The sequence below is a fragment of the Littorina saxatilis genome, linkage group LG11 (genome assembly GCF_037325665.1).
Source record: "Littorina saxatilis isolate snail1 linkage group LG11, US_GU_Lsax_2.0, whole genome shotgun sequence".
Taxonomy (NCBI): Eukaryota; Metazoa; Mollusca; class Gastropoda; order Littorinimorpha; family Littorinidae; genus Littorina; species Littorina saxatilis.
In genome coordinates, this window is record NC_090255.1 from 32,452,813 (window position 1) to 32,479,653 (window position 26,841).

Consider the following 26,841-nt stretch of genomic DNA (forward strand, 5'->3'; position numbering starts at 1 on the left):
AACGCAATGAAAGCGAAAGCGCCCGAGTCGCACACTTATTTCCCTGTCAAGTAGGTTTAATTTGTACACATTAGAAAAAAAAGTTTAAAAAAAAAAAGTGATTGCCTACCTTCCTACCCTATTTTTTTTGGCTATGTTACCGTAACCACACCTATTATTTTTTTTGGCCTAAGGATATGCAAGGGAAGGAATTAGAAGAATGAATGGGTATAAATAACTTACACACATGCACAAAAAATACTATGGATCAAAGAAGATATTGAAAATAATGAATACAATTAACCTAAGTCTTCGGCGAAGAGTATACAAGAAACGCTTCCGGGAGGTTCCTGTCTTTAGACGTCTTGCACGACTGGAGTTGTTCCCCTTGGTTGGCTTCTTGTACGGCCGGCAAAACCTCGACGTTTTACGCTAAAACCGTTGCACAGTGGTAAGTTTTTCGTGCAAAAGTGCATCGAACCAATGCTACGACAGCCTCTTAATGAGCTGGTTCAATTGAGATCGAATATGTTTTGATCTAAAGGCCGATAATTGGGATCGCTGTTGCCAGACAGTTTCGGACTTCCAGTTCCATACAAACTCAAACTGAAACGGAGTGCACAATGAATTACTGTTGCAGAAGGGGTCTTTGCACTGTAACTTGTTAGTGTAAGCGCATTCATTGATTATGCTCTAGTGTCTCAAGTTCAACCCTAAAACGAATCACAGTTCTGACTCCCGCTCCAAATTCTGACAGTGACAGTTCTAAGCAAGGAATGCCGTGCTAACTGGAATGGAAATAACAGGCATGGGAATTGTCCGCCGGAAGGCGAATTTCCGCCGAATATTTTTTTGTTCCGCCGAAAAAGCAAAAGTTTCCGCCGAAAAAATAAATGCGGATGCAAAAATGGTTCTGAAAACTGAATTTAATTGTAAACTTGGAGCTTAGATGACACCAATTTGCACAATTTGGGTTCTTTGGAGAATCATTTTTCCGGGGGAGTATGTCCCTGGACCCCCTAGGGGGGCTAGGCGCATCGCGCCGTGGACTTTGATATTACTTACACATTTTCAGACTATATTACTTTTTTCAATTCCCATGCCTGAAAGCGAAATAAATCTGACTTAAACACTAGTAACAGAATGTCAATATCAATTTGACCAGTTGCTGCTTTTATTTTAAAGTTACTGTGCAGGTGCACGGAGCCCCTAAGGCTTTCAGTCATGCCTCAGGTATCTATCCAATTTCATTGACCTTACAAGGAGACAAAAACTGCATTTTTTAATGTATTGATTTATCAGTGACAGTGAAATACCAGAAATTACTGGTCAATCTATGCTATGTTCATTCAGCTATTCTGGTCGATGCTTCATTAAATTGAAATCTTTTAAAGCTTATGAGGCAAAAGTATAAAAACGGTGTGGCTCGGGAACCGACTGTCACCAAGTGCCCCCTCAAAATAGACCCCCCTTCATTTTGCAAAACATGACAGTTATAGCTGTGCTAATTAGTAATTGGCACATTACGTGGTTAGTGCTCCGGAACATGGAACGTGAGGTTGAAGATTGGAACGCCCTGCCATTGCTTTTTTTTGGTGCCAAATCATTCTGTCATTGTTTTTCCAGCTGGAATTAAACTTAAAGAGACGGCAGAACAGAAATCCATACTTGAGTGGTGAGAAGAGAGAACCAACCCCACCAGCCACCATGTCCATGATGAAGTGTGAGGTCTGCGCGGTGGCCATGAACTCCTCCGCACAGTTCACGCAGCACATGAGCGGCAAGATGCACTCCAAGAAACTCAAACAGAAGGAGCTGGCCGCGAACCCCCCACCCCCCACACCCAACAAAGCGCAAGGCAGAGGCAGAGGCGACTGGAACAGAGGGAGAGGTGAGAATACATTTTCATTGGAATCAAAAACCAAGAATTAGGTATGTTGTTGGAACGTTTCTTCTTCTTCTGCGTTCGTGGGTTGAAACTCTCACGTACACTCGTGTTTTTTGCACGAGTGGAATTTTACGTGTCTGACCGTTTTTTACCCCGCCATTTAGGCAGCCATACGCCGCTTTCGGAGGAAGCATGCTGGGTATTTTCGTGTTTCTATAACCCACAGAACTCTGACATGGATTACAGGATCTTTTTCGTGCGCACTTGGTCTTGTGCTTGCGTGTACACACGGGGGTGTTCGGACACTGAGGAGAGTCTACACACAAAGTTGACTCTGAGAAATAAATCTCTCGCCGAACGTTGGGATGAACTCACGCTGACAGCGGCCAACTGGATACAAATCCAGCGCGCTACCGACTGAGCTACATCCCCGCCCGGAACGTTTCATTATTGACAAAACAGATATTTTCACCCAGCGGTCTTTCAAGCGCACAGACAAACAAACACTATAATTATATAGAAAACTCAGCTGACAAAATGTTTAGCCGCTTGCAAGGAAGACGCAAGCGAGGCTTGATCGTTCTTGTTTTTTTCATTCTGAATTTTGGAATGTTGGCAGTGGGTTTGTTTTTGGATTTCTGCACATTTTTATTGGGTTTAAACAGTTTTAATGGGAGTCAATGCAGAATTGAACACAATTTTAAAGGTGCAATACAGAAATTATTTTGGATTCTAACACAAAATGAGGGACTCACATTATGGAAATAGAGGGTGTAACACTATACATGTGAGATGATATTTTTTTGTACATTTTCTTTTGGTGGAAACATTGTTTTAGAAGAAACACTACAAAAAGGAGACTTAAAGTTAAACAAAATGTCAGTGCAATGATAGTGCGGTTTATTCCACATCTGAAATTTGTTCTCATGCAGATGTTTTCAACCCACAGGTCGACCCATTGTTGGAGGTGGTGGGAGGGGAGGAGGCGGTGGTGGAGGTGGAGGATCGCTGATGCGAGGAGGAAAAAATAAACGAGGACGAGGTGGACCAGTCAACTTTGTCAGAGCATCCAACCCTTCCACCCAGGATCTGCACTCAGTCGGGCAGCCAGGGTTCGCTTTCAGTCAACAGGCACAGGCACAGAAGCCAGCACACCAGTTAGGGCAACAGACAGCACAACCGGGATACCAACATGGGCAAACCAACATGGTGCAGCAGGCGAACCAGTATGGGCAGCAGGGGCAGGCAGGGATGGTGTACCAGTTTGGGCAGCAGGCGGAACAGAGCTACGGTTCATGGCGGGCCCCAGGAGTACAGGGAACGCAGCAGCAAAATCAGGTGGCAGAGGGTTTGGATCCTTTACTACTGAAGGCACTCACCTATCCTTCTGTCACTAACAGTAACACTGCTGCTTCCACGCAGTCTGGCATGGTGTGTGTCTATCTGTGTGTGTGTGAGAGAGAGAGAGAGTGTGTATCTATATAATATGTATGTGTGTGTCTTTGCAGTGTGTGTGTGTGACCTGTTGGGTGTCCTGCCTTATTTACTAGCCTTGCGCTTTTGTGTGTTTCTTGCTTCGTAGACCAACATTTGGTTTTGTGTGTGCACGGTTTCTATTCGCTTTCCTGCTTCATTTAGTAGCCTTGCAAATATGTATGCATGATAGTCGGTGTATTTCCTGCTTCATTCACAAACATGTTGTGTGTGTGTCTGTTTGTTTGATACTAACTGGGCAAGAAAGTTGGGATTGAACTGTACAAGTAAATGTTTTTTCCTTCACAAAGATGTACCTTTTAAGTTGGGAGCCTTTTGCAAACCTTGCGATCTCTCTACGACCTCATTTACAGTCAAACCTGTCTTCTTCTTCTTCTGCGTTCGTGGGCTGAAACTCCCACGTACACTCATGTTTTTTGCACGAGTGGAATTTTACGTGTATGACCGTTTTTTACCCCGCCATTTAGGCAGCCATACGCCATTTTCGGAGGAAGCATGCTGGGTCTTTTCGTGTTTCTATAACCCACCGAACTCTGACATGGATTACAGGATCTTTTTCGTGCGCACTTGGTCTTGTGCTTGCGTGTACACACGGGGGTGTTCGGACACCGAGGAGAGTCTGCACACAAAGTTGACTCTGAGAAATAAATCTCTCGCCGAACGTGGGGACGAACTCACGCTGACAGCGGCCAACTGGATACAAATCCAGCGCGCTACCGACTGAGCTACATCCCCGCCCAATGAAACCTGTCTATAACGACCACAGAATGGACCACCAACCAAAAATATTCAGTAAGGACAGATGGGTGCTGTTGAAAGGGGAATTATATTGAGGGAAAATCATCACAGAACCTTTGGGATAGTCATTGTGGGCAGGTGGTCATTAGACCCAAAAAAGTCAAATGTTTCTGATTCCTTGACCACCCATTGTTTTTCTCCCGACCTCACAACTTTTGTTGTTGTTGACCCGTCAATCAAAGTTAGATAAAAATGAAAAACCTCAATTTTGCAGACTCTGCAAGGAAAGTGCTCATGTCGGTAATCCAGGGGCCACACCTGGCATAATTTCTTAATAATACAAAGCCACACGCGTCCGTTTAAATGAAATTTACATGGGTGTTACTCTTCCGGCTTTTGCCGGATTTCCGGTTTTTGAAAAAATCTGAAGCCGGAAATTCCGGTTTTCCGGGTTTTCAAACAACAAGAAAGCTTCGTTTCGCTAAGTTGAAATAACGAGCAGCGGTTCCGATCCGACTTTTAACACCGGTTCGCGTGCTTTCTCGGTTCGCTCCTTTGGATTTGCCGCCATCTTGCTTATTATGATTTGGTTTCGTCGGTGTCCAGAAACTTTCTTTCAAACTTGAGCATTTTGGACCCCTGCCTTTCAGGTTTTTTGATTTTTCCCAGTAACACCCATGAATTTAAAACAATTTAGCACAACAACAACAAAAGTAACCTTCCTACCAAATAAAAAGGTGGTTGCCAAGGCAGTTTCGACTGTATCAACTAACATGATTAGCTGACACTAACTTTAAAAAAAAAGTGAGCATCTAGAATGACCAGAACAATGAATTTAATTGATAAATCTGGCACCAACATGAGCAGACAAGCTTGGAACAGCAGGCATACCAATATGGGCAGCAGGGACAGGCAGAGTCAGCATACCCATTTGGGCAGCAGGCGGAACAGATCTACAGTTCATGGCCGGCAGTAGTACAGGGTACACAGCTGCAAAATCAGGTGGCGGAGGGTTTGGATCCTTTACTACTGAAGGCACTCACCTATCCTGCTTACACTACCACTGCTCCTGCTGCTTCACAGTCTGGCATGGTTTGTCTGTGTGTGTGTGTGTGGCAGTATGTGTGTAGGTGTGTCAGTGTATGTGTGTGCGACAGTGTATGTGTGTGTCAGTGTGTGTGCGACAGAGTGTGTACGTGTATGTGTGTGTCAGTGTGCGTGTCTTGCTGTCTATCTTGCTTCTTTTACTAACAAGGCTGCCTTGTGTGCTTGTGGATAACCTGCTTTGTAGACTTTTATTGCTTTCCTGTTTCACGGACTAATACTGTGTGTGTTCCGTTAGTGCTAGCATCCGCGCTTTATGTCAACTAGCCATGTGTGTTTGTTAGTTCTCTGCTTCATTGACAAACAGTGTGTGTGTCATGTAAGCTCTCTTTCTCCACAGTTTAGCAATTTGTCATTCCAAGTCCTTGTCTGTGTGCTGTTAGTGTTACCTTTCCTGCTTCATAGTTTAAGAGTGTTTCACTCTTTGTGCCTATGTGTGTGTATTGGATACTAATTACATGCAGACAACAGTGAGTGATCTGCATGAATAAAAAAAATTCTATTTTAGAAAGAGAACATACATGTAACTTTTCTCAGTAATGGCTATCTTGTCTTTACATCACAGAGAGAGAGAATTTTTTAATTTTTTTTTAATTTGTGCTGCTTTTTTTCAACCATTACGATTATAGCTAGTAGTAGTACTCACTTAATAATTGATATTCTACATTACACAGTACCAGTATAGTGTATAAGCTTTATAGACGGGCCTGGCAGACACAAACGCACATCTCCAAACACACAAAAACACACATGTAACACTCACTTTATACCCTATTCCCAAATCCCTTCTCCATAACAGTATGGGCAGCAGGGTCCGTCAGAGCTGGCATACCAGTTTGGGCAGCAGGCGGAACAGATCTACGGTTCATGGCCGGCAGGGGTGCAGGGAACACAGCAGCAAAGTCAGGTGGCGGAGGGTTTGGATCCTTTAGTGCTGAAGGCCCTCACATATCCTGCTAACACTCCTGCTTCTGCACAGTCTGGCATGGTGTGTGTGTCTCTGTGTGAAAGAGAGAGAGAGAGAGTGTGTGTGAGTTTGTGTATGTTTAACCTGTTGGCTTTCCTACTAAGAATCATTTGCTAGCCTTTCTGTGTTTCATTAACTAACATTGTGTGTGTGTGTGTGTGTGCCGCACATTGTGTGTGTGTGCGTGCATGTGTGTTTGTGTGTAATTTGTGTGTGCGTGTGTGTGTAATTTGTTTGATTTTTTGCTTCTTTCTGTGTTCGACAAGTCCTTGACTGTGTCGACTGTTACCTTTCCTGCTTCGTAGTTTAGCATTGTCTCACTTTGCATGTCTGTGTGGGATACAATTATACTAATAAGTCTGGAAAATTGGGAATGAAATGCATGAATAGATGTTTTTATCTCAAAACGAATATATATTGTACCGGTACTTAAGTTTTTCAGAACCTGTCTTTTGTTTACATGAAAGAGGATCCCCAGTTTATTTTTATAATTCATCTTTCTTTAGCGACCACTTGTAATACAAACACTTTTTGATGGTCCCTTAGGTGGTCATTCATAATAGACAGGTTCGACTTTATTCGCTTTGTAGACAAACCTAGCCGATATGCACACCATTTACACACACACACACACACGTTATGCTCTATTTCCATCCTCCAAACCCAAGTAACTAAAATAGTGATAAAATCTAATAAAAAACACAAAAACATTGTACTTATTTTTGTATTTGTTTGTTCACCAAGGGTTACGGCCAACAACCACAACAACAACAGCCCAAGCCCCCATTCGGCAGAGGCTTTCCCACGAAACAACACCAAGAAAAACAGCAGCAACACAAGCAACAACACTCTGTTGGCAACAGGTTCCCGCAGCAGCAGCAGAATAACCGCCAAACACCCAGAGGTCCGAACCCACAACCACCCACGCCCGGGGTAGAGAAGCTGTCAAACGAGATGATGGTGTTTGGCGACAACATGGGGGTGGTGTCTGTAAATCTGGAGGGAAGGAACCTGATCTACTGTGAAATCTGCTCTCTGAAACTCAACTCTCCGGAACAGGCAGACTTTCACTACCGAGGGCAGCGGCATCTCAAAAAGGCCAGAATTGCACGTCTGCATGAAAGTAAGTTTGGGAGGTAAGGTGGAAGGGTGAGGATGGGAAGGTGTTTTTTTCCGGGCTGGTAATACATTTTGAGGCGGGGATATAGCTCAGTTGGTAGCGCGCTGGATTTGTATTCAGTTGGCCGCTGTCAGCGTGAGTTCGATCCCAGGTTCGGCGGAAATTTATTTCAGAGTCAACTTTGTGTGCAGACTCTCTTCGGTGTCCGAACCCTCCCCCCGTGTACACTACATTGGGTGTGCACGTTAAAGATCCCACGATTGACAAAAGGGTCTTTCCTGGCAAAATTGCTTTGGCACAGTTAATAATTGTCTACCTATACCCGTGTGACTTGGAATAATAGGCCGTGAAAGGTAAATATGCGCCGAAATGGCTGCAATCTACTGGCCGTATAAAATTTCATCTCACACGGCATCACTGCAGAGCGCCTAGAACTGTACCCACGGAATATGCGCGATATAAGCGTCATTGATTGAATGATTGATTGATTGAGTTAGGGGCGATAGAAGGAGAGAGTTTTACTACCGAAGGCAGCAGCATCTTAAAAAGGCCCGAATTGCACGTCTGCATAAAAGTAAGTTTGGGAGGTAGGGTGGAGAGGGAAGGAAAGGGGTTGGGGCATGCATAGGGTTGGAGTTCGGGGGCGCGGTATCTCAAGAAAGCCAGAATTGCACGTCTGCATAAAAGTAAGTTTGGGAGGTAGGGTGGAGAGGGAAGGAAAGGGGTTGGGGGGGGGGGGGGGGGGGTAAGCATAGGGTTGGAGTTCAGGGTTTTACTACCGAGGGGCGCGGTATCTCAAGAAAGCCAGAATTGCACGTCTGCATAAAAGTAAGTTTAGGAGGTAGGGTGGAGAGGGAAGGAAAGGGGTTGGGGGGGGGGGGGGGGGAGAGCATGCATAGGGTTAGGGTTTTACTACCGAGGGGCGCGGTATCTTAAGAAAGCCAGAATTGCACGTCTGCATAAAAGTAAGTTTAGGAGGTAGGGTGGAAAGGGAAGGGTTTGGGGGGGGGGGGGGGGGGAGAGAGCATGCATAAGGTTAGGGTTTTACTACCGAGGGGCACGGTATCTTAAGAAAGCCAGAATTGCACGTTTGCATAAAAGTAAGTTTGGGAGGTAGGGTGGAGAGGGAAGGAAAGGGGTTGGGGGGGGGGGAGGGGGGAGAGCATGCTTAGGGTTAGGGTTTTACTACCGAGGGGCACGGTATCTTAAGAAAGCCAGAATTGCACGTTTGCATAAAAGTAAGTTTGGGAGGTAGGGTGGAGAGGGAAGGAAAGGGTTTGGGGGGGGGGGGGGGAGAGCAATCATAGGGTTAGGGTTTTACTACCGAGGGGCGCGGTATCTCAAGAAAGCCAGAATTGCACGTCTGCGTGAAAATAAGTTTGGGAAGTAGGGTGGAGAGATTGAGAAGGGAGTGAGAGGGGTGGAGGGGGTTGGGCGGGTTCTGGAGGCTATTTTAATAGGGTTGGGGTTGTGGGTGATGGAAGGAGAGAGAGTGTGTGTGGATGCATGAATGAGGACGGCGCTGTGGCGGGGTGGTAAGACGTCGGCCTCTTAATCAGAAGGTCGAGGGTTCGAGCCGCGGCCGCCTGGTGGGTTAAGTGTGTAGATTTTTCCGATCTCCTAGGTCAACTTATGTGCAGACCTGCTTGTGGCTTATCCCCCTTCGTGTGTACATGGAAGCACAAGACCAAGTGCGCACAGAAAAGATCCTGTAATCCATGTCAGAGTTCTGTGGGTCATAGAAGCATGAAAATACCCAGCATGCTTCCTCCGAAAGCGGCTGCCTTAATGGTTGGGTAAAAACGGTCATACACTTAAAATTTCACTCGTGCTAAAACACGAGTGTACATGGAAGTTTCAGCCCACGAACGCAGAAGAAGGAGGATGCATGAATGGATGTTTTTGAATATATATATGTGTGTGTGTGTGTTCCTCAAAATGTTTGTGTGTTTGTGTGCCCTTTTGTTTGCTTGAATCTGACCTGTGTGTGTGTGTGTGTGCAGTTTAATGTGGCTTTGATTGAGAGATTGTGCATGTGTTTCAGAATATATGCGTGTGGGTGTGCATGGGAATTATTAGCAAAAATACACACTTCTCTGTGTGTCTGAACACACGTCAGTGTCTTACTGTCTACGGTTGTACCTTGAATATTATATTGTGTTACACGTATCACTGTCATTCTGTCTCTGTTGTTTCTTTGTTAGTTTGTTCTACATCAAAAGATGTAATTGCCCTTCTCAAATTTAGCAAAAAGCATATTGCACCCATTTTTGTGCCCCAACTAAAACATTCATTCCCGTGTTATTTAACTCAGATTTTCTACGCCATTATGAACGTTTTAGTTGGGGTATGAAAATGGGTGCAATCATTTTTGTTTCAAGTTTTCATTGACATAATAAATTATTGTTTGTTTGTCTCAGTTGGAGCTGTTGTTGAAAACACAGAGAAACCGGAGCATGGTTTTTTCTTCTGTGCGTTTTGCAACATCACTGTCAACTCAGAACCACAGATGGAAATACACAGAGCTGGTGAGTTTGAAAGTTTTCAAGCGTCCTTGCAACTGCCAACTTTAGGTGTGGTTTTTTTGGGTTTTTTTTGTGTGTGTGTGTGTGCAACATCACTGTCAACTCAGAACCACAGATGGAAATACACAGAGCTGGTGAGTTTTCAGTTGGGAAGTTTTCAAGCGTCCTTGCGACTGCCAACTTTAGGTTAACCTCGCAGGGTTTTTTCATAAAATTGAACTACACCTAAGACTAAGAGTCAAAGCAGTTCTTAACTCATATTGTCTCCCACTCATATGGCTCTATCTGACCAGGTACGGATATATCCGCTCAGACTGTTAGCTTCAGTCGCTTCCTGTAACGTCCATCTAACGCCTGCATTCCAGCGTGTTGGTACTCAGTTACTACAATTCTGAATGACCAGGGCTGAGGGGCATGAACTGAAAGTGGGTGCCATCCAAACGGGAGAGAACAAACCGCGGGGTCTGATTCGTTGAAATTACAACAAATCTCAATTTCAACCAATCCAACACCGCGGCTGGCTCCCGACCGGTTGGTAACTTTGTCGTGCACCTCGGCCCTGCTGCAGCACGACTGGTCTTGACTAAAACAAACTTGGTCAACATAGGTGGGGTAGAAAGTGTTAAAGGCACAGTGCTTCCTGTGTAAGCGATTCAACTCGCCATCCCCGGTGTGGCCTGGGTTTTACTATGGATAAGAGGGCGGGGATGTAGCTCAGTCGGTAGCGCGCTGGCTTTGTATCCAGTTGGCCGCTGTCAGCGTGAGTTCGTCCCCACGTTCGGCGAGAGATTTATTTCTCAGAGTCAACTTTGTGTGCAGACTCTCCTCGGTGTCCGAACACCCCCGTGTGTACACGCAATCACAAGACCAAGTGCGCACGGAAAAGATCCTGTAATCCATGTCAGAGTTCGGTGGGTTATAGAAACACGAAAATACCCAGCATGCTTCCTCCGAGGCTGTTGATTGGTGGTGGGTGTCCAAGTGGAGGGATGTTCTTATCCATTGTTTGTTTGTTTGTTTGTTTGTTTGTTGGTTGGTTGGTTGGTTGGTTTCTTTCGTTCGTTTGTTTGTTCGTTCATGGGCTGAATCTTACGTGTATGACCGTTTTTACCCTGCCATTTAGGCAGCCATACGCCGCCTTCGGAGGAAGCATGCTGGGTATTTTCATGTTTCTATAACCCACCGAACTCTATCCCATCTCCCCCCCTCCCCCTTCCCCCGTCGCGATATAACCTTCGTGGTTGAAAACGACGTTAAACACCAAATAATGAAAGAAAGAAATGCAATAACTCTGAACAAACTCTCCCATGATAGCAGTTAGCACTAGTATAAAACGGGCAGCGTGTCACAACTCTAAACACACTTTTCTGGGATAGCACTGAATGGGCGGTTCTGGTGAGGTTATGCCCCCTCTTTCTTTCAGCTGGTGACTGGCGCCACCTCGCGGCAAGATAACACGAGAAAGGGAAAAAAATATTGCATTGGTCCCAAATAGCATCATCGGTTTGGTAACAGTTCGTGTGTAAGTTGTGCATTTTATATGGTAAACAGACAATGGTCGGTTCTGGTGAGGTTATGCGCCCCTTCTTTCTTTCGGCTGGTAACTGGCGCCACCTCGCGGCAAGATCACAGGAGTTGTCTCGCGTTATCACCCCAGAAACGCTCATTAAAAGGCAGCATGAAACAAGTCTGACCACATTTTGCAGGTACCAAGCACCAGAAGATGGTGAATAATCGAAAGAGGGCTTCAGGGGAGGACATGGAGTCGGAACCGTCTCCAAAGAAATCGACAGATCCCACCGACAACATCCCACACGTGGACCCTTCTGAGATTATACCCTTTGACCAAGTGAGTGTACAGAATGAAATTCCTTGGAGAAATAAACCATTTTTTAAATAACTCCTTCGGGTTTGTAGGTGTTGTGGAAGCGTGACCTTTTCTTGCAAAACCTCCGACAAAAAAAGGAGGGAGTCCAATCAATAGCGAGGGACGTGTTTCTGACAGACCCCTCGATCACTAGTGATTGGTTCCTCCTTAGTTTGTCCATAGACCAAATAGCCTGGACCGCCAACTCGTCACGTGACCCTTCGAGGTTACGACGCTCGACTTTCAGGGGCGCTTAGCGTCCGGTTTGAAAGGCTAGCGATTCGAAGACAGTGAAAAGAAAGCACGCTCCAGTTATTTGTGACAATGGGAGGTGACAATGAACTGGATTTTCCAAAACTCCAAACTAAACTTAACAAAACTCATCGAAAAACATGTTCCATATGCACTTTAGCCGAGTTTATTTTAGCATTTTCAAAACTTACCTCGGCAACTTCGTCCATGTTTACAATCGACACCGGGTATGACATCCCCCTGAATTCTGAAAGGCCATGTAAGCGTAGGTTCCTAAATGCGAGAGGCGCTACCTCGTAATAGAGAGAAAGAGCGGAGAGAGAGCTAGTTGGCGGTCCAGGATAAATGGTCTATGGTTTGTCAGAGGTTTTGCAAGAAAAGGTCACTCTATCACAACCCACACAAACCTGACAGAGGTATTATCGGAATTCGTCTATTTTATGGAGGAGGATCCAGTCTTTTCATTGCTGGAGTTCAGTGGAAGAAATATCCTTAAAAAAACTAAAACAAAAAGTTATTCACTTTGATGACCGTGATGGTAAGTTCAGCTGACTTGGTTGTAATGTTTGCCTCATTTTTTTTAAGGGGAGGTGGGCCAGTGCACTACCTTTTTTTTAATTTTGAATGTTTTATTGTGTCTGAATGTTATTTTATGAAAGAAATGAACAAATGATGACAAAGATTAGTCACTTTTTGTATTTTCGGTTGCTGGTTTTTGTTTTACGCGACAAAAACAGTCAAAATACAGACAAAAGTGGAGTACAGGAGATACACGGATTTTCATCAGATGTGATTGTCACACTTCTAATTATTGTTTTATTTTATCCTTCTGGGTATGCTCTAGGGGATTACGAAGCAGATCTTGTTTATTATATTTATATTTGGAATTAGGAACTTTTCTTTGTTACAACTGTCAAACTTTAGGGTAACGCTTGCGAAATTATTTTTTGAAATAATCTGGATATGACTATAATAAAATTTCAGCAAAATCCCTTCGTAATCCCCCAGAATGTTATATTCTGCACAAACTACAAAAGAAAATATTGCTCTAGCTAAATTACAGCCAGAGAAATCGCGTAACCCAAGACGTAACCGTAGGCAAAATGGCTGAACTGAGAAAAACGACATTGAAGATTGAACACCACAGAAACACTATTGAAACAGACACACAAGGACAAAACTGTGTTATGAATGAACAGCTTAGTTTATTTGAATTGCAAACTACTTAGCCTTTAGCACGCCAGCAGAGAATTTATGCGTCCATCCCTTCTTTCCCTCTGTCAACCAGCATGGGGATACTGCCCCAGCGCTAAACGTGTATCAATGACCCGATTCTCGTTTGTATTTGCATGCGAGAATAACGGTATTTTTAACGGTAACTTACTTGAGCCAGAACGAGACTTATTTCCTTCCGTTATCTCGTCGATTTGTTGGTTTCCTCGAAGTTTTCTGCTTTTGTTTTTACATCGATACAGTACTTTGGTGCTTCGACAAGCAAGATGGAGGATGATGAGTTTGAAACTTTCGTTTGAGTTGTTTTTTGACAACAAATCGTACGTGGAATCTGAACGATTTACTGAGGAAGCTCTTCGCAATGAACTGTGTATCGCGGTGAAGAAAATGACACAGTTCGTCAAGACAGTGACGGAATTTACGAAAGTGCAGATTGATACAAACAGTTGCTGATCCAGTTTCGTTCGGGAAATGGCAGGCCCAGCAAACATTACCGATAATCTGACTGATGTTGGATACTTTCTCCTGTTTTTGTTTTTTTTGCGTAGCAAATGCTCAACTTGCTTGTCGAGGAGATACTGCACAGAAACTGACTCAAATTCAGCGCAAAGCAAGCCAGTGCCGAGACGTAAAAAGTGTGCTGCATGGCGTGTTCGGAAATGGCGACCTGTGGATCTGCGTGGAGATCAAAGCTTTCCTCTGTATCGGAAACACCGACAGAATCCAAACTTTGGCCTAGTACCAGCGGAACTACTTGTTGTTGCTAACCGAACTAATAAAGACATTGTCCTCTTTCTTATTTCGAGCCATTGTTATCGTATCAAAGGTTGTTTCTCAAGAAAAAATTCGCTTTCGGTTGTCACCGATCGTTTGATGTGTAACCAGGATGTTGTAAAACCGAGTGAACTTCGGGTGTTCCCGTCATGGCCGAGAGTCTCTTCGGTTGTTTCCGTATGCAAAATTCTTAAGCTGAGCATGCGCACTCACGAAGTAAACTGGTTCCCGATTTCGGTTTATGAAACGAACCAATGGATGTCGAGTACCTTCCAAATAAGGACATTTCCGTTCGATTACGATTGCTGCCTTTGCAACGGACAAGTGGCTGAGTGAATGGAACATTCATCAAAACACTGATGTCATGTTATAGGTCAAGAGCTGCTGCGCAGTTTCGTATGTCGTGAATGCACTGTTTTGCTGAGGACAAAGCCGTAACTAGCCTTTGAAATGAGACATTTTTTGGCGGGGGAATATCGACTACAGAAGACAATCAATGCCACACATGTTCACATTTTGTCTTTTTTGACAGATAAATAGGACACTTTTGACAAAAACACCGACACACATGGATGATAGGTATGTTATGGAAACATAATCTGCTAAAATACCCAAAACAGTGTTTTGAACGATTTGGTCAATTTTGCACTGGCCCACCTGCCCTTAAGGGTAACAACTCTTCCTTTGTAAACATGTTGTTGTATTATCATGCGTGTTTATGAATACAATTTTATTTAAACCAGCTCTTCGTGTTCCATAGCCAATGAAAATGCTGTTAGAGTTATTTGCGAACATTCTCCATTGTAAAATTCTCAAGAAGAGTTGTTTGTCTTGGTTTAAGAGGTTGCATCCATAGCTTTGAACAGGCTAGTTTGGCGAACGAGAAAGAAGAAGAACAAGAATGGAGGCCCAAACGTAACAAAAGTTTGTTTTTCGCTTGGAGTTTGTCCACTGATGTTTGTTTAATAGAGATTTCTCAATTATTTATTCCCTGTTCTTTTCAATCTACTTGAAATGACACAGCACCTGAGTCAAAGCAAAGTTACCTCCCTTTGTAACATCTTGAGTCTTTTTGCCAATAAGCTTAGATCAAACCGTTACTGGTACTTACATTCTGAATGCCAGCTCTGGCCTAGTACTTCCATTTAAACCTGATCTTAATTTTGGGCAAAGTCTACTTTAGAAGTTGGCTGCACCAAGCTTTGGCACTGACTTTTAAGTAAAAAGACTTCGCAAAATCTTGGCGAAGTCAACTTGGGGCTCAATTATTTGGGGCAGCCTTGAAGCAGAATGTTTTTGAGTTCATGTTCACTTTCGTAAATAGGAGGACACTGCTGCGGTGATTTATTCTTGTTTTTTTTATCTTCCACAGATGTTTCCGGTATCCTCCTCACCCAGCACTGCCATGACAACATCATCATGAATTTCTTTCACCGTATCCCAGGGACCCTGGATCTTCTTCTTCTTCTTCAGCGTTCGACGGGGGGCAGAAAAGGGCCTAACGCCATCTAATCTTGCGTTGTTGATAACGTAGCATTTAATCTGTTGCTTCTGCACACACACACACACACACAAAAAGTCCTTCTGGGTAAAACTGTTCATCAACTTCTTTAGCTGAAGACCAAGCCACAACCAGTCACATCTGAGCATTTGGCCAAGAACAAAATCAACGTTTCTGTTGTCCCGACTGATCCTATTTTTTCCTCCCGACCATAACACTTGTTTTGTCCTTTCTAAAACTAGTTTAATTTAAAAGGGAAAAAAAGTAGATTTTGCAGACTTTACAAGGAAAGTTACTCTGATCTGACATCCAGGGGACAGTGCTAGCATCATTTCCGGCCAATAAAAAGTCACATGCGCCTGTGTAAATAAACTGTAAAACTTCAATTTTATTTTATTTTAATTAGCAGACCCTAATTTTTTTGTTAGCCTCCCCATCAGAGGCAAACATTTTTTCTTTTGTTAGTTCTTACTTCACCTCACATGAGTTGACTTGTGACGTGAGTGAGTCAGTTTTAGATGCTATGATATAGAATTCTTTTTGTCAGAGTTACTGTCGAGAGATCTTGCATGCAACTCGGTGAACTGTTTTCTCAATTGTTCACACGTTTAGAATGATTCTAGCTTTTAGTTGAAGTCATATTTCAAAAGGATTGCAAATAAATGGAGACAGTGATTATACAATGTATGGACACATTTGTTGTACATGTATTTTTGTTTCAAAATGTAGTTAAACTCAGTTGTCTTTTTTTTAAAATGCAATATCATATGGTTTGATAAAACGGTTAATGTTTTACGGTTTAATTTTTTAATTTTTTTTAATTTTTTTTTTAACGGTTTTATGTTTGCAGTCTTTTTAGTGTGAAGTGAATTTGATGGATTTTAGCAAAATGTATTGGGCGATGTCTGTCGAAGGCTTGCAATGCCTCTTTTCTTAGGCTGGCATGATCATAAAATTATTAGTTAAATGATTGTGCTATAAACAAATTTTCTTTTTATTGGGGCATTGATTAATTTGAAAGAAGAGTAATGGAAAAAATATAAATGTTTACTTGGCGGAGTCAAAGTAGTTGCTGTGTGAAATTATTGCATTATGAGTTCAACGATGTTTGATTTTTGTCTGATGCAGTTTTTCTAGTTCATTTGGTATGTTGAAGTTGTATTACATTTGTTTGTTTTGTTTGCTTGTCTATTTTAAGGGGAGGGCGGGGGAGGAAAGAAAGGTTAACATTTAGCAATTCAAGTTATTTTGTCGAACTTGCATTTATTTATTGACACAAAGTCCTTTGTACTGGAAACTTGCATTCTCCCAGTAAGGTAATATATTGTACTACGTTGCAAGCCCCTGGAGCAAATTTTTGATTAGTGCTTTTGTGAACAAGAAACAATTGACAAGTGGCTCTATCCCATCTTCCCACTTTCCCCGTCGCAATATAACCCTTCGTGGTTGAAAACGATGTTAAACACCAAATAAAGAAAGAAAGATCCTTATCAAATGTAAGTATCTGATATGCTTTTCCTTTTTTTTTTAGTGTTTTGTGGTAATTTTCCTGTGTTTGTTCCAAATGATGAAGTTTCATGATACAGTCTCATTTTATTCACAATGTGTTTGGACTGGATTGTGAATAATATTTTGCTTTTTAGTGTTCGGAGACAAAATGATGAAATGCACGCAAGTTTTGTTATTGGATTATCAGTAGCAGTTTTGTTGGATGTTAGATATATAATGGTACTGCTTTTATGACATTGTGAAAATGTGTTATTTGTTTTTGTTTATTTGAGAAATTCTATGATATGAAAACAAACTGAGTGGTTGTTTGCTGATGTTGATTTAAGAATTCTTTGTATAAATTGAACACTGCACACACACAGAGTACACTGAGGTACCAATACGGGTACATTCGAAAGTACAAAATGCACACACACACACTGTACACACACAAAGATATTCACTCAAACACACACACGCACGACACACTCTCTCTCTCTCTCTCAAAGCATCAGGTACACTTAGTGCAACAGGTAATTCTTTACTTTTCCTATAAATATGTGCATAAATTATATATACATACATGTCAGAAAGCATACAGTGATACAGTACTCCTCGGATAAGGTGACCCCCCCTTGGGACCAAAAAAAATCAAGATCTTATCCGAGGGACACGTTAACCGATCCTCGGATAAGATCAATTTCAGTAGAAAAAATTGATCTTATCCGAGGAGATCAGAGTTTAGTTTGAGGCGCCAATTGAAAGTCAATGATGTAATAATGGGCAGATCCAGAGAGAGACACACACTGACATACATACTGACACTGAGACCATCAGCTGCATTAGAGAGAGAGAGAGAGTGCGAGAGAGAGAGTGAGAGAGAGAGGAGGTGAGGTAAGACAGACAGACATAGAAAGAGAGGAGAGACACAGACAAACTGATCATGACAGACAGAGATAAAGAGAGGAGAAAAAGAGGGAGATCGAGAGCGAGAGAGTAGGGGGGAGGGGGGGGGGAATTGAAAGGAAGAGAGAGAGATTGGAGGCTGAGAGAGAGAAAGAGACATGATAGAAGAGAGAGAAATGGCCAGAGGGGCAAAGATAGAGAGAAAGAGAGAGAGGAGAGGGGTCAGAGAGTGAGAGAGAGACAGACAGACAGAAACGGAGACCATGAGAGAAGAGAGAGAGGGGGAACGAAAGAGAGAGAGAATTGAATTGAATTGAACTTTATTTAACAACGATTAAGATTTAAGGCTACGCCTTTTCTTACAATCTGTCCTTGGGACGCACAGACACACAATGATAAAATTGAAAAATTAAAAATTATCCGAGAGAATTGAACTTTATTTAACAAGGATTAAGATTTAAGGCTATGCCTTTTCTTACAATCTGTCCTTGGGACGCATAGACACACAATTATATGATTAAAAAATTAAAAAGTTAACCAACAAAAGGAGGTCTAAAAACGTGATAATAAAGATGATGATAATGATGATGATGTTGAAGATGAGGCATGAAGAGCATACATATGTGGTTATTCATAAAATCAAATGCATATTATGCAGGTAATTATAAATACAAGCTGGTAGCAATCGAATATGTAGCAATAGTGTAACAAAAATATGTTCAGAATATACAATGCACAGCATATCTTTGACGTAATACAATAGTGTAACAAAAATATGTTCAGAATATACAATGCACAGCATATCTTTGACGTAATACTAAGTGTGGTAAGTCAAATGATCCTAATAACAAGAAGGGCAAAGCCCATACGACTCACATGCTTGACCTTCAGCTAAACCTAGCAATGACATCATACACTAAGAACTGCTTTACACATTTTTCCTACCAAAATACCAAGGTCAAGGTCATGCAACACAAAGCTGTTAATTCAAGACATAGGAAGTACAATGGTGCTTATTGGCTCTTTCTACCATGAGATATGGTCACTTTTAGTGGTTCACTATCTTATTTTGGTCACATTTCATAAGGGTCAAAGTGACCTTGACCTTGATCATATGTGACCAAATGTGTCTCATGATGAAAGCATAACATGTGCCCCACATAATTTTTGAGTCACTTGAGAAAAAGTGACTCTATGTAATCGGTCAGTGTTAGTCTGTCCAGCCGGCCGTCCGGCCGGCCGGCCGTAGACACCACCTTAACGTTGGACTTTTCTCGGAAACTATCAAAGCGATCGGGCTCATATTTTGTTTAGTCGTGACCTCCAATGACCTCTACACTTTAACGATGGTTTCGTTGACCTTTGACCTTTTTCAAGGTCACAGGTCAGCGTCAAAGGAAAAATTAGACATTTTATATCTTTGACAAAGTTCATCGGATGTGATTGAAACTTTGTAGGATTATTCTTTACATCAAAGTATTTACATCTGTAGCCTTTTACGAACGTTATCAGAAAAACAAGGGAGATAACTAGCCTTTTCTGTTCGGCAACACACAACTTAACGTTGGGCTTTTCTCGGAAACTATAAAAGTGACCGGGCTCAAATTTTATGTGAACGTGACTCATTGTGTTGTGAATAGCAATTTCTTCCTGTCCATCTGATGCCTCATATAATATTCAGAACTGCGAAAGTGACTCGATCGAGCGTTTGCTCTTCTTGTTAAGTTTGAAACAGTTATCTTCCATAGTTCAGGGTCAAGGTCACTTCAAAATATGTATACAATCCAACTTTGAAGAGCTCCTGTGACCTTGAAGCAAGGTAAACCAAACTGGTATCAAAAGATGGGGCTTACTTTGCCCTATATATCAAATATAGGTGAGGTATTAAATCTCAAAAACTTCAGAGAAAATGGGAAAAATAGCTGTTTTTTAGACAACATTTATGGCCCCTGCGACCTTGACCTTGAAGCAAGGTCAAGATGCTATGTATGTTTTTTGGGGCCTTGTCATCATACACCATCTTGCCAAATTTGGTACTGATAGACTGAATAGTGTCCAAGAAATATCCAACGTTAAAGTTTTCCGGACGGACGGACGACTCGGGTGAGTACATAGACTCACTTTTGCTTCGCACGTGAGTCAAAAAAGAGTTACAGTTGTGATGTGGAAATAATGTTTAAAACAGAAAGAATATTATGTGTTAAAATTATTTCGGATAACAATTGTTTTTACGTGATGAACGTTTATTTTCCTAATAATTCTCTGGAAAAAAGCCAATTGTGGAAACAAGTAAATGAGTATTTAGAAAATTTAGATGGTGAGAAAATAATCTGTGGTGATTTTAATTGTGTTTTGAATAACGATTTAGATATTGTAAGTGGAGAAAACCATAAAACAGTTGATGTGGTAAATTTCCAGCAATTCTTAAATAATAATGTCTTAAATGATGTTTGGCGCCTGTTTCACACAGATGAAAAGGAGTTTTCCTGGAGTAGGAAGAATCCCTTTATAGCCCGTCGTCTCGATTATATTTTCGTTTCTGATCATTTATTTGATAAAACCCTTTTTTGTAATATTTTGTCAGATCATCGTCTGCTTGAACTCAAAATTCAGTTTGTAAATATCAAACGTGGTCCCTCTTATTGGAAATTCAATAACCAATTATTGAGTGACACATTTTTTGTTGACCTGATGAATGATTTGATTGATGCCTTTTTATTAGAAAATATGGATACGAATGCTCACTTAAAATGGGAATTATTGAAAGTACGAATGCGTGATTTGTGTACAGCCTATGCAGCAGGAAGGAAACGAAAACAAACTAATTATTGTGTTTCTCTTCAGAGGGAATTAGATGAATCTGATACACTATTAGCCAATAAACCACAGGATGAGACGCTTTTGATAAAGAGAGAAAATATTAAATCAGAGCTTGAGGTACTGTCACTGGAAAAAGCCAAAAGTGCCCAAGTTCGTTCCCGTGTCCAGTTTATAGAAGAAGGGGAGAAGAACACCAAATATTTTTTGAACTTGGAAAAAAGTAAAGCCAATATGAAAATTATGGACCGGTTGCAAACAAAAGATGGAAGGGTAGTAAATACACAACAAGAAATTTTGAAAGAACAGGTACGTTTTTTTAAAGATGCATATGAAAAACAATCTCAATTTAACGAAGTGAGCGCACAGGAATTTGTACAAGATTTGAATATACCGTTTCTCTCCAATGACCAAAAAGGCAATCTAGATTCTGATATTACCAAAGAGGAATTAACAGTTGCTCTAAAACTATTAAATAACGATTCAGCCCCAGGTCTAGATGGCCTCACTACCTGTTTTTATAAAGTATTTTGGCTGAAGATTAGGGATGTACATGTAGTTCATGCCTCCTTTATATCATCCTTTGCTAATGGCGAGTTATCGACCACTCAAAAACAAGCTGTCTTGACATTAATCCATAAAGGGAAAGAATTACCCAGAGATGATCTCGGGAATTGGAGACCCATATCTCTGACTAACACAGATTACAAGATCCTCGCAAAATGTCTGGCAAGGAGACTTTCAACTGTAATTGGTGATATTATTCATGAAAATCAGGTTGGTTTTATGAAAGGTAGGAAAATTAGCACAATGATTAGACTTATTGATGACACCATATATATTATGAATACAATGGATAAACCTGGAGTTTTATTGGCAGTTGATTTTCGACGCGCTTTTGATAGCATATCCAAAGACTTTATTTTGTTTGCTTTTGATAAGTTTGGTTTTGGAGACAATTTTAAGAAATGGGCTTCGGTTATCATGAATAACAGTCAAAGTTGCATTAATTATACAGGGTGGATATCTGAGCATTTCCCTGTGGAATCAGGCATCCGTCAAGGATGTCCATTCTCGCCGATGGCATTTATTATAGCCCTTGAATTGTTAGCAATTAAGATTCGTTCAGATGAAGATGTTGAGGGTATCCGGCTACCCATGTCATCATTTGAGGTATCACCAATGAGGGTCCTAAAACTGCTCTTATATGCCGATGATGTCACCCTTTTTTTACATGATCAAAGAGATTTAGAAAGAGCATTCTAGTGAGGCAACAATTTTCAAGCTTCCAAAATATCGTCAGGGAAGTTTCGCTCACAGTTATCCTTCATGTTCATCGCTGTCGTCATCACCATCATCGTCGTCATCGTACGTAGACGCCAAACTGTTCATATTCTGGCAATTGTCTTCATCACCATCATCATTTCCCTGTGCTGCCTTATGATTATCGTCGTTGTTGTGACCAGCATCACTAAGGTTTGGTGTAGGAGGCGCCATGTTTTCTATGTAGGTCAGGAACCCTTCTACTTGCGTCACATTCGACAAATAGTCCAGCATGGCTTGACAAATCTTTTTCACTGCGTCTTCTGCCCGAAGTGACTTTACCACCTGATCCATCTGGAGACCCGAAGAGGATGTCATTGGTTGTTGGGTTAGCTCCCTTGTGCTGCCGTTGCTAATCTTTTGGAACATATCAACAACCACTGAAGCTGAAGTGCTCTTCGTGGCTTCTTCAAGCTGCTTTTGGTAGTTCTCCAGGTGGACAAGGTTCTGCTGCATTGAGCCCGAATGATCTGACAGCTTGGCGCTCGTTGTATTAATAATTGTGTCAAGTGAAGTGAGCGCTTGTTGGCGAATCTTCTTGGCTTCCTCAACTATTTTGGCGTGCGTATCATTGATATATCGCTCAAGATCATCTCTTTCCTCTGTTATCATGTTTTGTTCGTATTCTATTTTCTCAATACAACCTTTCGTGCTGGACACAGCTTCGTGTACTAGCTTCTTCTCCTCAGAGATCTCAGCCTTTGCTTTTGGTAAAAACACAATGTTGTGTTTCTCATGATCGAACGAGGCACATTCGAGGCAAACAGACACACCACACGGTGTACAGAACAACTCTAATTCTCTCATACGATGAGTTCTGCAGAAAAGTTTTTTTCGTGCCTTGTCGAGGTCTTCAGGTTTGATGTAGACATTAGTCCTGAACGCTGAGACACCCCCGCGAGGAACTTTGATTTCTTTGCGACAAATAGGGCACGGAAATGTTTTCCCCCCATGTTCTTTTGCGTTCCTTTCAAGACAAGTTTCGCAAAACGTGTGAAAACAACTCAAAATTTTGGGAGAGGTGAAGACATCCCGACAGATGGAGCAATTAACATAATCTTCAATTTTTGAAGTGGTTGGAGTCGTCTCGTCAGCATTCACTTTTCTCTTTTTTTGTTGAGCTGCCATCTTCTCTTGTTTGAACAACAACAGCAGCGCTCAGCCAAATCTGTAACGAAAATAAAGACTTGTTTAAAATAAATGGGAGAGAGAGCGAGAGAGAGAACGAGAGAGAGAGAAAGAAAACCATGTCTGAATGCGTGGAACATAGCATAATTATGTCAAGCTTCTTAAACGAACAATGAGAAATTCGTCGGATAAGATAACTAATGGCATACATACACAAAAAACATATGAACAATTATACAAACAAACCAACACACCAACAAACCTACCAACGATGGAAAAACAAGAAACACTCAGTCTTGTCTAAACAACGGGCCTTTAAGGCCAAAAAAAATAATAGGTGTGGTTACGACGGTAACATAGCCCCAAAAAATAGGGTAGGAAGGTAGGCAATCACTTTTTTTTTTAAACTTTTTTTTCTAATGTGTACAAATTAAACCTACTTGACAGGGAAATAAGTGTGCGACTCGGGCGCTTTCGCTTTCATTGCGTTTTCTGCACACGTTTACTTGTTTTTTGTGTGTATTTTTTTGACAAATGTAATAAAAAGTTATAGGGTCGGCCCCCAAAAATAGGGTAGGTCGGGTTACCGTAACCACACCTTTTTTTTTTTTTAGGCCTAACAGCATAACTGGACAGTCATGCAGCTGCTGTAAGACTGATGGACACAAGTCACAGCACTTACACTTACAGTTGAAAGAATAATGAATTGACACAAAACGCAAATCGATCGGCAACATGAACTACAAACACTGGACTGAACACGCCCTGTCATTAATAGGTTTAACCTGTCAACACATCATTATATGTTATCTGTGTTCGTACCACTTACCTCTTTTCGCGGACGACGGGCAGCCTCTGGAGATCAACACAACACTTGTCGGAAGTTACTTCGCTGATGCAAAACCAACTCCAAAACGTAGTCTCACACACACAAAGTCCCTTTAACAATCCTCGAATCAATCCTTCGCCAAAATACGGTTAAAATGGCACAGCTACATTCCTTACATTTAACTGCACAGCAACACCCTAATCGTTCAATCAGATCGGTTAAACAACACAAATCCAAGATGATACGCTCGCTGACACGCCCTACACTTCGAAATCGGGTTCGCTATCATTCTGACTCTCGCGCGCGCGCACTCATTCAAACAGTCAACCAATCAGAAACTAGCTACAACACACACAACAAAGACGAGCCGCTCGGGCGGCCCGTCAATAATCCTAGCGGGATTGGGACAGGGGGAGATAATTAAACAGGCCAGGACAAAGAAATGACCGGGAATATTTTCATCTTTGGTGACAAGGGGGGGGGGGGGATTACAGGGGTTGCGCGACCCCCCCCCCCCCCCTTCGCATCTGGATTATCATGAAATCCGAGGAGAAATCGCACCTCTCACCCCCTCAAGACATTTTTCTTCAACGATTTTCAGTGTGATGAAAAGTATGAGTCCTTACAATCTCAATGATTCTTCTTCTGCCTATACAGCTTGCTGTCGAATTTACCTTTCCCTCCAGAAACATCAAAAAACTTGACGTTCAGCTTCAAGGGGGCTTCAACCCCCACCAAGGGGGCTTCGCCCCCCATATGGACCCCCACCCAGGGGCCCGGCTTCGCCCCCTGGACCCCCATACCTAGTCCGGCTCTGGCGCGAGCCGAGAAAATGTCGTAAGAGGCGACTAACGGATTCTGTTTCTCCTTTTACCCTTGTTAAGTGTTTCTTGTATCTAGAATATAGTCAATTTTTGTAAAGATTTTAGTCCTTTGTACTGGAAACTTGCATTCTCCCAGTAAGGTAATATATTGTATATATTGCAAGCCCCTGGAGCAAATTTTTGAGTAGTGCTTTTGTGAACAAGAAACAATTGACAAGTGGCTCTATCCCATCTCCCCCCTTTCCCCGTCGCGATCATGATAACCTTCGTGGTTGAAAACGACGTTAAACACCAAATAAAGAAAGACTGACACTGAGGGGGAGAGAGAGACTGACAGAGAGAGAGAGAGACTGAGGGGGATGGGAAGAGAGAGACAGAGAGACAGACAGACAGACAGACAGACAGAGCTGTCGGCATCAAAGTAACAGGTTAACAACAACAGTCGTCGCCGAGACCTTATTTCAGTTTCAAACCATACTGAGAGAGACGAGACTATGGAGAAAGAGAGAGAGAGAGGGATTAGCCGAAGCCGTGACAACTAAACTTTGGAAGAGTACACCTCTTCATCACCTCCAGAGATCTTTCACTTCCAGCTGACTACCTTCCCACCCCCCTCCGGGCCTGTCTCCCCCCCCCCCTCCCCAGCCCCTCTGTGGGCAGAGAGGTGTCACCGTCGTGTCTAACGTTTGACACTGATACAAAAATAAAAAGAATTAAAAAAAAAATAAAGAAAAATAATTGAAACAAAAATTAAAATTACAAAAATTAAAATAAAACAAGTCGCGTAAGGCGAAAATACAACATTTAGTCAAGTAGCTGTCGAACTCACAGAATGAAACTGAACGCAATGCAACGCAGCAAGACCGTATACTCGTAGCATCGTCAGTCCACCGCTCACGGCATAGGCAGTGAAATTGACAAGAAGAGCGGGGTAGTAGTTGCGCTGGGAAGGATAGCACGCTTTTCTGTACCTCTCTTCGTTTTAACTTTCTGAGCGTGTTTTTAATCCAAACATATCATATCTATATGTTTTTGGAATCAGGAACCGACAAGGAATAAGATGAAAGTGTTTTTAAATTGATTTGGAAAATTTAATTTTGATAATAATTTTTATATATTTAATTTTCAGAGCTTGTTTTTAATCCGAATATAACATATTTATATGATTTTGGAATCAGCAAAAGATGGAGAAAAACGTAAATTTGGATCGTTTTATAAAAAACATATTTTTTTTACAATTTTCAGATTTTTAATGACCAAAGTCATTAATTAATTTTTAAGCCACCACGCTGAAATGCAATACAGAAGTCCGGGCTTCGTCGAACATTACCCGACCAAAATTTCAACCAATTTGGTTGAAAAATGAGGGCGTGACAGTGCCGCCTCAACTTTCACGAAAAGCCGGATATGACGTCATCAAAGACATTTATCAAAAAAATGAAAAATAACGTTCGGGGATTTCATACCCAGGAACTCTCATGTCAAATTTCATAAAGATCGGTCCAGTAGTTTAGTCTGAATCGCTCTACACACACACACACACACAGACAGACTCACACACACACACACACACACACGCACATATACACCACGACCCTCGTCTCGATTCCCCCCTCTACGTTAAAACATTTAGTCAAAACTTGATTAAATGTAATGAAAGAGAGAGCGAGAAAGGAGTGCAGAAGAAACAAGTCGCGTAAGGCGAAAATACAACATTTAGTCAAGCTGTCGAACTCACAGAATGAAACTGAACGCACTGCAATTTTTCAGCAAGACCGTATACTCGTAGCATAGTCAGTCCACCGCTCATGGCAAAGGCAGTAAAATTGACAAGAAGAGCGGGGTAGTAGTTGCGCTGAGAAGGATAGCACGCTTTTCTGTACCTCTCTTCGTTTTAACTTTCTGAGCGTGTTTTCAATCCAAACATATCATATCTATATGTTTTTGGAATCAGGAACCGACAAGGAATAAGATTTGTTTTTAAATTGATTTCGAAAATTTAATTTTGATAATAATTTTTATATATTTAATTTTCAGAGCTTGTTTTTAATCCAAATATAACATATTTATATGTTTTTGGAATC

General features: G+C 41.9%; 2 protein-coding genes across 4 annotated transcripts; one reads left to right on the forward strand and one right to left on the reverse strand.

Moving 5' to 3' along the window:
- Positions 1-333: 333 nt before the first annotated feature.
- Positions 334-17,246, forward strand: LOC138980262 (zinc finger protein 385B-like). Of its 2 annotated transcripts, XM_070353111.1 has the most exons (9): positions 334-430; positions 1,606-1,870; positions 2,817-3,298; positions 4,967-5,191; positions 6,003-6,191; positions 6,915-7,293; positions 9,711-9,818; positions 11,522-11,664; positions 15,314-17,246. In XM_070353111.1, exons 2-9 carry the CDS (start codon positions 1,687-1,689, stop codon positions 15,362-15,364), a joined length of 1,761 nt encoding a protein of 586 aa, XP_070209212.1. In that variant the 5' UTR covers positions 334-430; positions 1,606-1,686; the 3' UTR covers positions 15,365-17,246. The 2 variants fall into 2 exon arrangements, with proteins under 2 accessions (XP_070209212.1, XP_070209213.1); XM_070353112.1 differs by lacking the exons at positions 4,967-5,191; positions 6,003-6,191.
- A 941-nt stretch (positions 17,247-18,187) lies between these two features.
- Positions 18,188-24,202, reverse strand: LOC138980263 (tripartite motif-containing protein 3-like). Of its 2 annotated transcripts, none has more exons than XM_070353114.1 (2): positions 23,934-24,202; positions 18,188-23,144 (listed from the first exon to the last, which is right to left on the reverse strand). In XM_070353114.1, exon 2 carries the CDS (start codon positions 23,102-23,104, stop codon positions 21,974-21,976), a length of 1,131 nt encoding a protein of 376 aa, XP_070209215.1. In that variant the 5' UTR covers positions 23,105-23,144; positions 23,934-24,202; the 3' UTR covers positions 18,188-21,973. The 2 variants fall into 2 exon arrangements, with proteins under 2 accessions (XP_070209215.1, XP_070209214.1); XM_070353113.1 differs by lacking the exon at positions 23,934-24,202 and adding an exon at positions 23,371-23,415.
- Positions 24,203-26,841: the final 2,639 nt, after the last annotated feature.